General features: G+C 39.7%; 2 protein-coding genes across 2 annotated transcripts in view; one reads left to right on the top strand and one right to left on the bottom strand.

The window, feature by feature from the left end:
* Positions 1-1004: 1004 nt before the first annotated feature.
* On the bottom strand, positions 1005-14280 carry NDUFA8 (NADH:ubiquinone oxidoreductase subunit A8). The gene is made up of 4 exons (XM_069073754.1): positions 14094-14280; positions 9936-10099; positions 4287-4452; positions 1005-1274 (listed from the first exon to the last, which is right to left on the bottom strand). Exons 1-4 carry the CDS (start codon positions 14142-14144, stop codon positions 1137-1139), a joined length of 519 nt encoding a protein of 172 aa, XP_068929855.1. The 5' UTR covers positions 14145-14280; the 3' UTR covers positions 1005-1136.
* A 96-nt stretch (positions 14281-14376) lies between these two features.
* MORN5 (MORN repeat containing 5) overlaps positions 14377-18129 on the top strand; it is a 54922-nt gene continuing 51169 nt past the window's right edge. The window contains 3 exon segments of the mRNA XM_069073755.1: positions 14377-14676; positions 14679-14707; positions 15961-16111. Of these exon segments, the coding sequence (XP_068929856.1) occupies positions 14521-14676; positions 14679-14707; positions 15961-16111 (336 nt within the window). The 5' untranslated portion in view covers positions 14377-14520.

Raw genomic sequence — 18129 nt, 5'->3', positions numbered from 1 at the left:
AACTCTCCCTCAACTTAGGACGGGTTCTTCATGAGCTGGCTACACCAACAGTCATTGACAGAGTGGTTAAAGTTCCAGTGGTAGACCTCTCTGTATGTATATTCAATTGTCTGCTCTGTATTTGGAGCTTCTCCACCTAGTAGGGATTGTCAGAACCTTTGAGAACCCAGTTATCTCTATCACAATAAGGTGTCAGGTCTCTTCCAGAACACTTCAAGCACAAATTGGAACCAAATGGCAGTTTGAGTTCAATATTCATGTAGCATGTTATTTACTTATACTTTCACAGAAAGTATAAATGTGAATTCATCATTTGGATGAATTCCAGGCAAAAATCAAAGAACCAAGACCCACCTGAATTAACACTGTAAAACATTATTGTGAAGGCACACAACAGTTACACAACCACACCAAAAGGTCAGCTCCTCATCCATGTTTTTATAATGTGGTGATGGAAGTACAAGCCCTAATATTTCTTCACTTCAAGTCTTACTTTCCCCATAACCCATTAATAACGTTAGGTGGGATATTCCTGTATTCAGAATAGGGGTCAGCTTCAAGTGGTGTTGTGACTCTTGGCAACCAGGAATGCAAATATGGTACAATGAACAAAGTACTGTATTTTTGTATCAAAGAAACTAGGTTCAAATCCTGATGATGGCACTTGCAATCATGTAACATTTGGCAAGTCACCTTATCTCTCTGCACCTGAGAGAGGGGAAGAGACATAACCAGAGATAGTGAAAGCAATGAGACTCAAACTCAGGTTTCTTCAGTCATAGCCCAGTGAACTTTTGAATGCATGACCATGGCCTCCACTATCTGAAAGAGAAATACAAATAGCAGTACTCCAGAAGCCTAAAAAAAAGAAAGGGAAATCAACTTAAAAGGTCGGAAGGTTAAATAAAATATAAAATAAAGTGATTTCCTTTAAAGCTTTACTAAATAGCTAGTTTGCCCTAAGAATCAGGAAACAGTATAAAATAAGTGCCAAGCCACATAAATTAGGTTTTCTTTTTTTATTTTCCTGGAAAGGACCCACTGGTCCTGCAGAGAAGCTGGACAAGAGTCTTAATTCTGTACTCCTTGCTTGAGGCTGTCTTCAAGTTTGAGCTCCCTAGATATAGCTCTTTCGTCTACCAGTTCCAGAAATAGAATCGACTGCCATGTTTTGCAGGCTTCAAATCTCCCTCATAAGCAGGACCTGGATCTGGTCTTGGTCTAGAATGATAGGGATTCTCTGGTAGAGGTCTAGTCGTGCTCACTTTTGTAACCTGGAAAGGGGAAGAAGAGAAGCAAAGGACAGTTTTAGGAGAAAGGTGTGTAGTAGCAGGCATTTCCATTTTTGCAGGGCTTTAAAAATTACAAAGTAATTTCTTCACAGTATTGTCTGAAGCAGGCAATGCAAGAGTTAGCACAGAAAAGGGAACTCAGGTTGAACTGCCCATGGTCACACAACAGTCAGTGTGAGAACCAGATCTGAACAAGAGTTTCTCCTGACTGAGCTTTGCACAGAATAACAGAAGTGGTAGATACCTTACTGTCTAGGCCAATCTCCTTATTACATAGACAACTAAGGCTTAAAGAGATAAATGAATTGCCCATAAATACACAGCCGATATTCAAAAGAATCCAGGTATTCTGACCAGTGCCTTTTCTACTACAACAAGCTATCTCTGGGAAAAACTACTGATTCTTCTCCGTCCTCACTCCACAGTTCCACTCCTAGTTTATACCTTGTGAATGTCCTAGTGTGTCAGCAGGAGACCTGCACATGAAGTCTAAAGAAGTGAGATGGAAGGGGCGGCTAGGTGGCACAGTAAATAGAGCACCAGCCCTGGAGTCAGGAGTACCTGAGTTCAAATTCAGACTCAGACACTTAACACTTACTAGCTATGTGACCTTGGGCAAGTCACTTAACCCCAACTGCCCTGCCTTCCCCCTCCAAAAAGCAAAAAAAAAAAAAAAAAAAAAAGTGGGGTGGAGCTCTACCTACCGGTGGGCCCCTCAGGCAGGTAACTTCCCTTCTCTGATACTCCCTCAATGAGAAAGAAAAAGGGGAGTTGCCTGACATGGCTGATGTGGATATATGGAGAACTCAACTAACTTAAGTAAAAAAAAAAAAACACATACAGAAGAGGGAAGAAAGGGAAGATGACAGAGGAAGAATCATGGTCCTGTAAGAACAGAGTAAGGAGTGAAAAAAAAAAAGCTGAGGTTAACATAGAAAGCTGAAGACTACAAAAGGGAGTTGGTTTTGTTTTGTTTTTTTTACATCTATATTGACAGAAAGAAGGGAATAAAAAAAAAAGACAGGACTACTGTTCAGGGCAGATAAAATGATGGTAGGGTAGTAAATAAAGTATGGTTAGGTGGGATAGTGAATGGAGTACAGCCCTTAGATCAGGAAGATGAGTTCAAATTCTGCCTCAGACACATACTAGCTATGACCTTGGGCAAATCATTTACCTCTCTCATTTATTCTTTTTTTTTTTAGTCTCTTCTGGGTTCAAAGATTCTACATTTATGTGTAAGATTCTACATTTATCTCCATTTAGCTTACATGTTTCCATCCTTTCTACAATAATAACATGAAAGTTTTTATCACATGTTTTGCTGAAATCCAGATAAAATATTACCTATTGCATTTCGTGCTCTAGTAGCTTAGTAAAAAAAAAAAAAGAAATGATGTTAGTTTAGTATGATCTGCTCTTAATGAAGTCTTGCTGGCTCTTTGCAGTCACTTCTTTTTCTATATGTTTATTAACCATTCCTTTAATAATACTTTCTAGAATCTTGTCAGTAATTAAAGTCAAGATCACCGGCCCAAAGTTAATGGGATCATTTTCTTCTCTTTTCTGAGAAGTGGAACAACATTTATACTTCTTCATTACTATGGTCTTTTCTCTTAAAGATCGTTAATAGTTCACAATCACACCTGCAGTTCTTTCAGAATATATGATGTGTTTCAAGTAGGCCAGGTAACCTGAGTTTCTCAAGGGTAGCTAGAGTCTTTCTTACTGTGTCCTCATTCATCCTGGAATTCAATTCCTTATTAGTCTTATTTGTTACGTCTTCTAGTCCTAAAATCATTCATTCAAGAAACATTTATTAAGCACCTATAATTATCTAAATACTGTGCTAGATGCTGTTTGATTCTTCTCCTTGTGAGAGAAAAGAGAATCAAATGAGAACTGAGTGGTTCTGTCATCTGTTATAATCAGAAAATAGCTAATTTTTATATAAGACTTAAGGTTCTTAGAGCTCTTTATAGATGTTATCTCATTTGATCCTTGAAGCAACCTTGTGCCCTAGGTGATATTATTATCTCATTTAAAAAAAAATGGAAACTGAGATGCGAATTTAAGCTTGATATAAGGAATAACTTTCCAAAAATCAGAGGAATGGGCTAAATCAGGAAATAATAAGTTCCGAGGTCTGCATACAATGACTGGATAAGCTGTTCTGGGGTGTTTTAGAGGGAATTCTTTTTCCAGTATTGGTAAAGCTAGATGGCCATTTAGATCCTGAAATTCATGACAGGAAAAGATACTTAGAGTAGGGAATATTAGAGCTGGAAATGATTCTTTTTTTTTTTTTAAAGCAATCGGGGTTAATTAAGTAACTTGCTCAAGGTTACACAGCCAGTTATTATTTCTGGGTGTGGTGCTAAATATCAGGGCCCGGATTCGATCCCAGGTCATCCCGACTCTGGGGCTGGTGCTCTTACTCACTGAGCCACTTGGCCGCCCCTGGAAATGATTCTAAAAACACAATGGTAGAGCTAGAAGGGGTCTTAGAATGGGCAGTAATGGAGAGAATGTTAGCATTTATTTAATCTAACTCCCTCATTTTAGAGAATGGGAAACTGAGTCTCAGAGAGTTATTTGCTAGTAGCAAAATCTCCAAGCCTTCTGATTTTCCATACACCAAGCTATTATTTTCCCTACTGATTTATATCACAATCTTATTAATGCTTTATTTTTCTTTTCTTCCCTTTTTCTCTTCCCTTTAAATCCTCTCCTCTCCCCCATTCCCAAAATGATCTGAGAACAAGCACTCTAGGGAAGGGATATTTCTATAAAACAAAATTCTTTCTTAAATATGAGTAATCATCCAATCTCATTTTTCTGTTTTGCAAACTTGGATTTCAGGAAGCCCACCATATTTACAGTGACGATTAAAGGCTAACCTCAATGAGCATACTCCCCTACTTCCCTCCAAGTGCTCCTCCTGCCTTTACCCAACTATTGCTTCAAGAACAAGATAATCTATAAGTCTTTTACCTTTGACAGTTCTCCCAAGTCAGGGCGCACCCAACCCAGTTTGTCCAGGACACAGTTGTCAAATTTTGCCTGTTCTTTGCGACATCGGCGAAGCTCTTGAAGATCAGAATAATCAAGACAGGTCCAATACTCAGTAAAGGGCTCAGCACAGTGTGTCTTTATAGTCCTGAAAGGCAGGAACTAGGAAGTTAGCTTACTGGGAAGCAAAATAGGGAGGAAAAAAGATGAATGTGAGAAAAAGCACAGAGGCAATATAGTGAAACATAAAGGCTATTGGATTTGAAATCAGGAAACTCGGATTCAAAGTTAGGCTTTGTTATCTGTGTATCTCTGTTAATCATATAACTGTAATCTGCCAGCACATCACTTAATTTCTATGGACCTCAATTTCCTCATCTATAAACTTAAGTGGGAGAAAAAACCTTTGTGATATCTAAGGTCACTTCCAATTCTAAATTCTAGCATAGTACATCCTAGGATAAAACTCAAATGATAGTTTCTCTCCTCAATCTATCCCCCACACAGCTGACAAATTTGATGTTCCAAAAGCAGAGATCTGACTATACCACTCTCCTGCTCAAGAAACTCCAATGTTCCAAACTATGTCTTTAAAAAAAGGGAAAATTTCTTTCCTTGGCACTTAAGTTCTTCACAATCTAGTTTCAGCTTCACTTTCCAGGTTTACTGCATGTTAAACCTTCACATATTCTCCGCTCTAGCCAGGATGACCTACACAATATTCTGTCTCCATCTGGAGACGGAGCCTTTACACAGACCTGGAATGCACGACTTCTGCACCTCTCCCCCACAGGACTCCTGAGCTTCCTTCATGACTCAATTAAAGTTCCGCCTCCTCCAAGAGAAGTATTGATTCTCCCTCTTGCTATTTTCTCTCCCTACTCATCCCCAGAATTGACTCTATTTAATCATCTGTAAACATCATCCTCCCTGACAGCATGTGAGCTCCATGAGGGCAGAAACGGTTTCATTTTTGTTTTGTTTTGTTTTTTTTATCCCTAGCATAGGGATAGCTTAGAAAACAGCAGGCACTGAATTAGTGCTTATTACATAAATCAAAGGGATAAAAGTGGTAAGTAATAACAACAATAATAGTATTGATGACGATGATCCTCAAGTGTCTATATGTACAAAATATTTCCAAAGTACTTTACTTACATTATCTCAATTAGTGTTCACAATAAACTTAGAAAGTAAGTAGGACAAGTATCATTCCCTTTTTTAAAATGAGGAAACAAAGAATGAGAGATGTGAAGAGATTAAAATGTAGACCTTCTGATTCCAAATCTAGCATTCTTTTTATTATGTCAATGTTTTTACAAAAATCTTCATTATAAGTAAGGTTTATTATTGAAAAGATACCTAAGAACCAGAAAATTGGCCCTAAAAGCCACAGAGAAGTCAAAACAGATATCATAGAGTTAAATAAAGCCCCAACTCTCTCTCCCTGATAAGGAGCCTATTTAATACACTTTGTACACCCAATTCAAATAAGTTAATTTGATTCCTAAAACCAGAGCAGATTAGAAGCAAATTAAGAAGTGGTAAGGAGGGAATTTGAAGAACTGTAGTAGCAGCAGGCAATGACTAGGAGAAATGACAATGACTATGAGAGAGAAGACAGGAATATTCCAAAAAGCTGACACAAGAAGTCAAAAGCACAAAGTACATTCTAAGACCTCTAAGCAGTGTTTTACAGAACACTACATCAACTAATATACATAATGACAGCTCTGGATCATCAAGAGATGGTTACGCTATATCAAGTATTCTCTGTTTATAAGAAAATGTGTACTTCAATTTAGAAAGACTTCCATCCTGATGAAGGAAAACTGTTTTGGTGCTTAAAACTTAAGACCACTGAAAAAGTCTTTATTGTAAATTCCTCCTCCCCCCTTACCACATAACAGTGTTGCTAACAATGCTAGATATACAAAGTGTTAACTATAGTAAATGAGACAGTATTGATTATTAGCTGGTCCTAGAAAAATTCAAGTCTCAGATTTGCATGCAATGCAACTGCATGTCCCACTGACTATCAAACTCACATGTCCAAAATCTGCTCCTTCTGAGTTCCCTAACTCCTCAGCAGCATCATTCACCTGCTCTCATTCTGAAAAAAGAGAAACTGAAGATACTCAATAGAGGAAAGGCACTACTAGGATTAAAGGGATTGGAAACACTTCCTGTAGAAGTTGTGATTTTAGCTGAGATTTGAAGCAAGCCAGGGAAGCCTGAAGGCAGAAATGGGAAGGATGAGAATCCCAAGCATGACAGCCAGCCAGTGTCAGAACATGGATTACCTTGTTCCAGGAATAGCAAGGATGTCAGTATTGCTAGGAGGGGGCCAGGTTATAAAAGGCTTTGAAAACCAAAAAGAAGATTTCATATTTGATCCTAGGGGTCATGAGAAGCCACTAGCTCTGAATAGAGCAGTGACATAGTCAGATCTATTCTTTAGGAAGATCAATGTGACAGCTGAGTGTAGGATGGACTGAAATGGGGAGAGACTTGAGATTCTCTCTTGTTTATAATCTAGGTTTATCTTCAACTCTTCCCTTTCACTTCACTTTCATGTCTAATCAGTTAGCAAGTTTTCAACACATCTCACAATCATTTCCTCTCAATTCCCACTACCATCACTTTAGTAAAAGATTTTATTACACTCACATGGACTACCAAAATAACTTATAGTTAATTTGCATAAATTCTTAAAGTCTATAAAATGCTGAGTATTTTATTTGACTCTATAAGGTAATTACTACAGGTATTTTCATCCCTATTTTATATAGATGAGGAAATTGAGGTTTAGAAATGTTAAGTAACTTGCTTTTGGTCACAAAGCTACCAAATGTCAGAGGCAGGATGTGGCCATTCCTCCCTCTAAGGCCAGCACTCCATGCATGCTATCATGTTGCCTTTCCTAACAACTAGAGCTTCCTAATAGGTCTTCCTGTCTTCAATCCCCCTCTCTCCAATCCATCTTTTTACTGCTACAAAAATTATCATTCTTAAGCAGAGATGTAGTCAAGTCACTCTTCTGCTCAGAAATCTTAAGTGTGACTTCCTATTGCCTGACAAGTGAAGTTAGAAATTTAAATGATAGACAAAACTGACTGTAAAGGGCTTGGTATATAATCACGATACCTCGGAGATGGAATGGATCAGACCGGAATAAAAAGCTTCTCCACCACATAACTAGCAAGTATGGCACCATTCCTCCTTTTTAGCCCTCTTTCTTATGCTGTTCCCTTACATGCACCCAAACTGAATTATTCTCGATGCTCTGAACCTACCCTGGGCTTTCTACTTGACACTAGGGATGGTGCTCTGCACTATCTAATTGATTGTTGAACATGATATGAGGTAAAACTGCAGCTAGAAGAGGGGGATTTATTTCTTAAGACAACTTCCAACTGAAATGGCAAGCAGACCAGAGGTCCTTGGAAGAGTTACTCCAAATAGGGATCAAGGACTCTCTTAGATTGTGGTTAACTGTCAGGTTTCTATCTTAGGTAAGCAGTTAAATGAAGGTATATAATGTAGAATTTAGTTATATTCTATTTAAATTTATTTTTAACTTATTTCAACTAACAAAATTTGTCCTTTCTTCCTCCTACCTCCCCTCCTCACAATGAAAAGGAAAGAAAAAAATTTCTTTTAACAAATATGCATTCAAAACCAAATTCAGTTACAATGTATTAATGACCTTTTTACAAAACAAGTTTAATAGAAAGTATGCCTCTATACAGCAAGATGATGATGACAGAGGTCAATTCAGGGTGCCCCTCCCCCTGAAAAAATGAAATCTAGTGTATTTTTTTTTTAACTTTTTTTGCCTTTTTGGAGGGCAATTGGGGTTAAGTAACTTGCCCAAGGTTACACGGCTAGTTTTTTGTGTGTGTGTGTGTGTGTGTGTGGGTGTTAAGTGTCTGAGGCCGGAACCAAACTAAGGTTCTCCTGACTCCGCGGACGGCACTTTACTCACTGCGACACCTAGCCACCGCTCTAGTGTAGTTTTTAATCCAGACATTCATAATATAGTAGAAGGAGTACTGGGCTAAGAATCAGGACACCAGGCTTCAAGTCCTGGCTCTGCCACTAATTTATTGTAAGGGAGTGGTTAAGTCAATATGGGGTCTCATTTTTTTTTACTTGTTAAATGAGAAGACTACACTAAATAGTCTCTAAGTTTCCTTCTGACACTAATATTCTACAGTTCCATGATTTGTGACAGCTTTAACCGGTTATTCATGAGGTTATTTATCACTTCAAGCTCATCACCTTTCACCTTTCAACCTAACTCTGCCCTGACATTCTCCCAAAGAAGCTTTCAGGCACCACAGGACAAAGTTAGAAAGAAATTTTTACAATGGGAACACAGTATACCTAAACCATAAAATTTATGATGTTAAGAATCTCCTTTAAAAAATTAAAAGTTCCAGTTTCTGAAGTCTTATTTTGAGCTTTTCCTAAATTAATTCTATTATTATTATTATCCATGTTTCACAAATGAATATATTAGAATGGAAAAAGCCATTGAATCAGTATTAGGAGACAGGTGTGAGCCATGAACAAATCACCTCTCTACATCACGGTTTCCTCACCAATGAGACCATTACTTGCACTACATACTTCCTGGAGTTGCAGTAATGAAAGAATTTGGAAACTGCTAAGCCCAATGAGCTACTATTTATATAATAAAGTTAGTGTAATATCACATATCAATCAATAATATCATAAATCAATTAAACAATAATTCCTCTTATTATAAAGAGCACAGACAATACAATGGGAAAATACATATATTGCTATGTATGTCTCATATCTGAAGTCCTTCACCCATTTTAAAACTTGTCTCTGCAGCTTCCTTCTCTGAGTGTTATTGCGAATATGCAGCAAGACAACAATTTTAAAGTCTTATTTCACATTAAATTTTCTATCTCTCAACTCTATGAATTTGTACAAATTGTTCCTAATGCCCGAAATGCCATATCTTCTTCATTTCTGTCTATCAGAATAGTCTTGGGCTTAGAGTGAGAAGGTCTAGGTTCAAATCCCAGGACTACTGTGCATTCTTGGGCAAGTTATTTAACATCACCTCAGTTATCCTATATGCAAAATAAGGAGGTTGGGCTAGATAAGTGGTATCAAATTCATATAGAAATGGGGGCCACTAAATCATATATCAAGATTCCTGCAGGAATACTAACTTAGAAAACCACATATTAATATTATCCATGTCCTACTGTATTTTTATTTATTTTGTTAAATATTTCCCAATTACATTTTAATCAGGTTCAGGCTGCAAGGAGAGTGTTGCAGATGGTGTATGACACCTCAGGCTTAGGTGACCTATACAGTACCTTCTAAGTATATGATCCTCTGATGTTCCTTCAGGGTTTCCTCTATGATAGCTTTCCTGATTATCCCATTGCTAACTGGTCCAGTCTCAAATTACTTTGTATATGCCTAGAGTACAATGTAAGCCTTTTGAATGCAGGGACTATACTGTCTTTGTATCCCCAGGATCTAGTATAATGCTTTTCACATAGTAAGCATTTTGATGAATTTACTTTGGTTAACCAACTGGTCTTTTGTGTCAGGGCATTTACACAGAGAAATCTTTACCTGAAGAAATCCAGGGCACATTGATTGACAAGTTTCCCTTCACTTAAACATCGCCTCGGGTCCTTCTCTTCCCAGCGGCAAAGCATAAATTCTTTATTGACTTTATCACACTGTGCACCATAATGATGGGCTGCAGCTTTTAGCACAGCAGAACTGACATTCACCTGCAAGAAAAGTTTTAGAGGAATTACATAGTTGTGAACATAAATAAGTTCCTTAATCAAACTTGTGCTACTAGATTACAAGCTCCTTGAGGAAACTGATGCTTTGCCATCTGTCTTAATGACTATATTGATTAGAATATAAGCTGCCTCCAACTATAGGCAACAGTCCTAAAAGACCTCTTTGAAAGGAAAAATAGAGACTTACAGTAAAATAATTACAGAGAACTACAATAAAAACTATATATATGTATATATGCTGTGAAAAACAGATGGTAAGGGAGGAGATACAGATTGCCCAAATGGTCAAAAGATGCTATAGTCTCAAAGGAAAAGACTGCAGTACCTGAAGTTGTAACAAGATGACAATCAGCATCATCAACAAATTCAAACTCATATTAAGAAAGAAAAAAATAATAAGTTGGTAGAAACACAACTGCAGATTCCACACTGGACTGATGCCTTTTATCCCATAAAGGCTAGGTGAGGAGGTTAAAACCTAATTGTAGCAGAATCATTTGCCACATGCAAGTTTTGTATGAGCCATATTTGGTAGGGAAGAAAAATCTGATATTTATAACTGAAACAATAGAATCAATCAATCAATCAATCAATCAATCAATCAATCAACATTTATTAAGTGCCTACTCAGTGTCAGGCACTGTGCTAAACACTGGGGATACAAAAAGAGGCAAAAGACAATCCCTGCCCTCAAGGAGTTTACAATCGAATGCAGAACATACCATGAAAACAAATACATACAAAGCAAACTATACACAGAATAAATAGGGAAATAATAAAATGCCAAGAGATGGAGTGTCATTCAAAAACAGCAGGAAGGTCAGTGTCACTGGATTGAATAGTAATGTGTCAGGGAGTAAGGCATAAGATGACTGGAAAGGTAAGAGGAAGCTAGGTTATAAAGGGCTTTGAATGCCAAACAGTACATTTTGTATTTGATTCTGAAGGCAATAGGAAGTCAATGAAGTTTACTGAGGAAGGGACAACATGATCAAACCTTTGCTTGAGGAAAATTACTTTCATGGCTAAATGGAGGATGAGGAGAATGGGAAGAGAGTTGAGACAGACATACCAGCAGGCTATTATAATAATCAAGGTTCAAGATGATGAGGGCCTGCACTAGAGTGGTGGCAGTATCAGAGGAAAGAATGGGGTACATATGAAAGATGTTGCAAAGGTGAAATTGACAGGCCTTGGCAATAGATTGAATATTGGGTGGGTGGGAAAAATGTGAGACAGTAATGACTCCTAGGTTGCAAACCTGAGGGAACTAGGTGGATGGTGTCGCCCACTACAGTAACAGAGAAGGCAAGAGGAGGAGAAGCCTGAGGGGAAGGGGGTGGGGATAATGAGGTCCATTCTGGATACGTTGAATTTAATATGTTTACTGGACATCAAGTCTGAGGTGTATTAAAAAGAGTTGGAGATTCAAGATTGTAAATAAGCAGAGAGCCAGGGCAAGATAGGCAGACTGGAGAAGCATCAGCATAGAGATGGTAATTAAATCCATGGCAGCTATGAGATCAAGTAAAGCAGCATAGTGGGAGAAGAGAGGAGAGTCTCGGTCAGACTTTATCCCCACCCCCAACCCCCACAACATTTATCTCAGGACCTAGAACACAGTATGCATTCAACAAACATTTATTGAAGTGGAAGTCATTAACAACTCTTTATCCACTATACTCACACATTTATTCAGTATCTTTTTCCAAAATACATTCTTGTTGGTTGAAAAGTCTTTAAGTATTTATATGTATTCTTTAAGTATTCATATGTACCAATTCCTTTCTCATAACAATATCATTTCACATGTATATGACACTTTTTTAGATAGCACTTCTCTCACAACCACCCTCATCTTGTTGACCAAGGTACAGATGGGGAAAACTGAGGGTCAGAGCCCTTTAAGTTCCTTATTTAAGACAGCATTGCTAGTAAGTGTTAGGACTCAGACAAACCCAAGTCTGGCTGCCAAGTTCCACTGGGTTAAAAAAGAGGTCATTCATTAATTTACTCATTTTCACCTAAAGGCATACTGTATGCATAACACTGGTTTAGGTGCCAGGAGAAACACAAAGTTAAAATAAGACAGATTATCCTCACGGTGCTCTACAGTATAACAGACCTGGGCTCAAATTCAGGCTTCATCTAATAACCTGTTTGCCCTTAATCTCTCAATACAACTCTCTAAAGCTACAAGCATTGATAGAGGGAGGTTCCTCACCTAACAGTTCCCTCTATTAATGAAATCACAGTTCTAGTTTCCATCCAAAACCCTAAGAAAACAGAACATAACCAACCCCCCCCCAAACAAAACAAAAAACCCCTTACATTTATTCCAGAGAATCTCACTTTCTACAATCCTAAAAAAGTTAGTGAAAATCAAGAGGCATATATATTCTAGTGATGGCTCCCTTTCACCAGGATATTGTTCTTTTGTTTTTCCATCACCTTTACTTTTAAATATTCCTTCTCCTCCTTCCTCTTCCACCCCCACCACTTATCTAATGAGCCATCCCTTATAACCACAACAAAAATTTAGACAGAGCAATAAAGTTCAGCAAAACTGACCAACACATTAGGTATATATATATATAATATATATATATATGCAACGTTCAAATCTTACCTAGAGCACACAGATACTCTATCCTTGTTCTGACAAAGTCAAATAGTTATTGAAATTAGCCAAGGAGACACTGACAAGTTCTCCTAATCCCATTCTGGGGTTTTTTCTGCTCCAACATTATGCAGACAAGGTCAGTCTGACATCCACAGCCTCTAGAAATAGAATCATAATGCCCAGGTTCCTGGGCCCAACTTTTGCTACTGGCTACAAGCTACAGGACACAGGTGACAACTCCTGAGTCTGAGGTCTCTGTCGACTGCTCAAAGCTAAAGGGCTGTCCTGATGCTAAGGATAAGCACCTCACCAAGGTCTGGATACAGACCTATCTATCTGACTGCCACCAGCAGGACAGAGAGAGAGAGAAAGTAAAATGCCTCACACTGACAGTGAGTATTCCTCAGGGTCCACAAATAGGGCTTGTGTTTACATCCAGAAAGACGAAAGAGGATCTAAACGAGTGGGAAAGGATGGCAGGGACCATTAGGTTTTACACTTAGCGAGAGGAGGTGGAAAGGTAAAGGGAGTTGGGGAACGCTGTAGGTGGAAAAAGGCTGGGGGGAGGTTTCAAGTCTGGTAGAGATTTGAAGAAAAGATGAACAGGAAAGAAGGGATCAATAATCATGTGTTTGGGGAGTGAATTGAGGTTGGAGAGGCTGCCTTACAGGGAAAGCACTGCTGCCCCCGTGTAATAGACAAGAGTAGTCATTTGTTAGAGGTCTCCCAAATCTGGCCCAGAAAGAGGTGATCATCACAAAGTAAAAGTGGGGGGTAGAGGGAAGTTAGGCCCCACTAGGGGAGGTAGAGAGTATGATGAGGGACAATTCCTTGGTCAAGTACAGTAAGTAGTTTACTGAGAAGAGAATGAGGGAAACCAAGAAGACCGTGTGTGTGTGTTGGGGGGGGGGGGGGGTGTGGGAAGAAAAGGGTGGGGGGGGGGGGGGGGGGGGGGGGGGGGGGGGGGGGGGGGGGGGGGGGGGGGGGGGGGGGGGGGGGGGAGCGTTGGAGAGGGAATGTGGGGGTGACTAGGAAGAGAATGGGGTGACAGGGAAGAACGGGGGTGACAGGGCAGAGAACGGGGGTGACTAATAAGAGAATACAGGGGTGAGTAGGAAGAAAATGGGGAGTTACAGGGAAAAGAATGGGGTGACTTGGAAAAGAATGCAGAATGAACAGAAAGAAATAGGGTGCCAGGGAAGAGAATGCAGGGGTGCTGGGGCAAGGGGCGCAGGGATAGTGGGGCGGCCTAAAGGGGGCCCCTGGACGCGCTGAGAGGAGCCGGGCCGGAAGGTGCAGGGCCCAGGCTCGGGCCGCCGTTCTGTCCATTGCTCACCACGAGCGGGGCCTCACCTCCTGCACGTTGAGGTCGTCCAAGGTGGGCAGCTCCACCACACCGGGCATGGCGGCGGCGGCGGCGGCAGCGCACTGGGCCCTAGCCGGCCCGCTCTACCCCGGATCTCCTTGAACTCCCCTTTCCCGAACTCTGCTCCCGAGTCGCACCTCAGTGACGCATGCGCAGACGCAGGAGCCAGACAAGGTCGTCGCTCCCCCCGCTACCCGAGGCTGTACGCAAGCGCAATGGAGCGCTGTATTCCCCGGGGCTACGGGGCATGCGTACGACCAGTTGCTATAGTGAGGTCCCTGTACACATTAGCTGCAGCTCGCTGCGAAGGGAGCGGACACTATGCAGTACACCGGCAGCCAGTACTTTGGTGAATATGTTCATGGAAGGTAAGGAAAGAACGTTGTAAACACACGGCAGTAACCCTGCAAGAAGATGGAACCGGAATTAGAAGAATCAAAGGACAATTCCTCCAAGCCCCAGGCTTGCAGTGGCAGCCTCCCTGATAGCAACAAGAAGCCCTACTGCGGTGTCCTGAAGCCGACGCGACGAACTGGCCCAGTTAAGCCTAAGTGCGCATCCACCAGTCTGTCCCCTGTCGCGACAGTGCCGCCCTCTCGACATAATATATCGTGACTTGTTTGGCACTCCCTTCCCCTGCCCACCCTCTGTCATGTCCTAACACCGTCTCCTCCAAGCCTGTCAGATTTCATAATCCCAGGTCTCAACAGAAGTACACTCTCTCCACAACCCCTGCTAGACTCAGAAGGTCATATAGTAGACTGTCACATGTGAAAAGGACCAACTCTTCCTTTTTGAAGTTGAGAAAATGGAGACACCACGTTGTGACACTGGTACAGCATGACTAGAAACTGCCTTCCCATCCTTCCAATTTTTGAGGTTATGACAAAAAAAAAAAAATTCACCTGATAGGAAGAGGCATCCTGGTGAACTGGAATGAACCTCAATTGTCCAAGCTCTGTTTCTGTCTAGCTGTGTGACTTTCATCAAATCACTTTTTCCTCCCTGGAGATCAGTTCTCAGCTGTTAAATGAAAATAGTTACCAGATATCTCTAAGGCTGCTCTAATGTTCTGTGTTCTAAGTCTTATCCCAGGTCTTAAAGTCCGGTTCTGTTTTCTAATATTTTATATTCTTTCTGTGTTCTGTTTTAATAGTCTATGTTTAAAGGTCCAATTTAGTGCTAATATTCTATGTTCTATGAACTATTTCAGGTCTAACACATTTTAATATTTTACATATAACACCCTTTTTATCTCTTAACTTTGCACATTCTATAGTCTAATGTTTTATCATCTCAGACATGCATCTCTAACATTCTTTGTTCTAAAGCTCCTTCCAGTGGTAACATTTCTATGACTGTGAAATTCTTTAAGATTTTCATTGATAAATTTTGTTTTTCCACGTTATACAATTTAAAACTCCCAAATACTCACAATTGAATTTTACAATATTAAAGTCTCCCCAAAACAGATAAAAGAGTGGTGATTACATACAACCTTATCTTTTAATAGTTTTCTGTTGATTAAAAGGATGAGTGTATGCCTTACAAGTTAATTTCAACATTGTCCATTGTTCTTCATCTGAATTTTGATGTTGTTTGAAATTGTATTCATTTATGTAGTTGTAATAGGTATAATGTCCTTTTGACTCTGCTCTGTTGACTCTATCTCTTCATGTAAAACTCATGTTTCATTAAATTCTTCATATTTGTCATTCCTTGTAGCACAGTAAAATTCCATTACATTGATATACCACAATGTGTAGCCATTCCCCAGTTTCCAATTCCCTACAGTTTTATTTCCATTTTTTTCTTATTGTAAATAATGTTCCATGAACATTCTCTGTGTTTTGACAGGATGGAGGGCAAGGCCTTGTACATTCTTCCAACAGAAACAAAATATCAAGGGGAAATGAAAGATGGGATGTTTCATGGCAAAGGAACCTTGTACTTTCCTAATGGGAGCCAATATGATGCTACATGGGAAAAGGGAAGAATCGTGAAGGTACTGGCTTCCTCCAGGAGACACACAGTAATCTGGTCCCTTTAAGAACAGGAGCCCTTGAGCAGAAAGCCTTGTCTTTTTCTCTTCTACACACAGTTTAATCATTAACTCATTCCACAAAGATTTATTCAACACCCAATTAATTCAGCCAACAAGCGTATATTAAACAATTATATTCAAGGGGGCAATACAACTTCTGTGTATCAGGAGCTACACAGATAATAAAAAAATAATAGTTCACATTTACAATGCTTTAAGGTTTACAAAGTGCTTTCCTAACAATCACCTTGCAACACAGGAAATGCAAAGATTTTTGTCCCTATTTTGATAATAATAACTAGCATTTATATAGTATCTAGTAGGTGAGAGGCACTTTACAAATATTATTTCCTATCCTCTCAACAACCCTATGGATAGGTACAATCATTATCCCCATTTTACAATTGAGGAAACTGAAGCAAACAGAAGTTAAGTGACTTACCCAAGATCACACATCTAGTAAGCGTCTTAGGTCAAATTTGAACTCAGGTCTTCCTGACTCTAGACCTAGAGCATTATCTACTGAATCACCTAGCTGCCTCATTTTGCAAATGAGGAAAATTAGGCTTATGGAGAGTGTCAGAAGACCTGGTTTTGAATCCTGGTTCTGTTCCTTAGGATTTATACAAGGAAGAGAGCCGAAAGATCACCCATTCCTTTACCCCTCCTCCATGAATTTGTTTCCCGTTCTTAATCTTACCGGTCAGATTTGAGTTCTCCCTTCTCTGCATGCCCACAGAACTCTGCTGCTCTCGGTAGTGCTTATCACACTCTGTCCTACAGCAATTTCCTTATGAACTGTGCCTTCCTCGCTGGGTTGCAGATCCCTAACGCAGGATCATAGCTTACTCATCCGCGTATCCCCATCCCAGCTTCCCACAACAAGTATCAGAGCTTCATCCAGCAGATACAGATGAGGAAACTGATGTTCAGAGCGGCTATATGACCTCCCCAAGGCCAAACAAGTAGTAAGTTGCAGAGTTGAGATTTGAGGTCACCTAATGTTAAATCTAATGCTCTTTCCACTATACTGCGCAGCCTACATGACCTCAGACAAATTTTTGAACTCTCTAGGTCTCAATTTCCTTATCAAAACAATGAAGGTATTGAACTAGGTGATATTCAAGGTACCTTCTACCTCTAAATCCTACAATCCTATAACCTTGCACAAGATCACATAGCTAGTAAGTGTTAGAACCAAGATTCAAACTGAGGTCCCTCACAGTGCTCTTTCTAAGACACAAGTGAACCCAGTGAAATGACAAATGTAATAGGCACCACAAAAGGGTTTTGATTGAAAGGGTATAGTCCTGTGCTTGGAGTCCCCTAAATCTTCCCTTTCAATCTCTATTATGAGTACTTGAGAATTCTCCCTCCTTTCAGGAAACTCTGGAATATATCTTTAATTACATTTAAGGATCCTTTGTATAAATAATTTAAATGAAGCTAAAAGTTAGATAATAATTATCATTCAACAACCAACAAATGGTGAGCACCAATTATATGCTAATCCTTGTGCTTGGCACCGGTGAGTTGGAGGGAGAAAGGGGTAAGGAGAAGAGGGACAAAGATGAATAAGTTCTGATCTCTCCCTTTAAGGGGTGTACAGGCCAATGGGGGTGATAAGACATGCATACAAATAACGAATGCAAGGCAAAATGTGATAAATTCCATTGAGAAGGACAAATAGTAATGTGGACATTCAGAGGGGAAAGACAAGACTTTCTAAAGGAGGTAGCATTTATGATTAGCCTGGAAAGATATATAGATTTTCAACAGGCAAAAAAATGAGGGTTACCTTGTCTTGAGAGCAGCCTGAATGAAGAGATTGAGGCAAGAAAGAATGGGACAACACGAACAGGGAATATTAAGTATTCAGTTAGATGTCTGGAAAAGTAGTTTGGATATATATTGTGAAGACCTAGGGTAAGGGCTTTGAACTAAATGATTTCTATTATTCTCTGAACTCCATAGGGATA

Source organism: Petaurus breviceps, unplaced genomic scaffold, assembly GCF_028583685.1.
Source record: "Petaurus breviceps papuanus isolate PSGF00001 unplaced genomic scaffold, PetGlider_PUasm1.0 90879, whole genome shotgun sequence".
NCBI lineage: Eukaryota > Metazoa > Chordata > Mammalia > Diprotodontia > Petauridae > Petaurus > Petaurus breviceps.
Note: the sequence above shows the minus strand (reverse complement) of the source record. Positions and strands in the feature narration are given on the sequence as shown.

Excerpts from the sequence above, each read along its gene's own strand:
- NDUFA8 (XM_069073754.1), bottom strand. The coding sequence starts at position 14,144 with ATGCCCGGTGTGGTGGAGCTGCCCACCTTGGACGACCTCAACGTGCAG. Across the intron at positions 10,100-14,093 it reads ACGACCTCAACGTGCAGGAG|GTGAATGTCAGTTCTGCTGT; the intron begins GTGAGGCCCCGC and ends CTTTTCTTGCAG. Across the intron at positions 4,453-9,935 it reads TGTGCCCTGGATTTCTTCAG|GACTATAAAGACACACTGTG; the intron begins GTAAAGATTTCT and ends CCTGCCTTTCAG.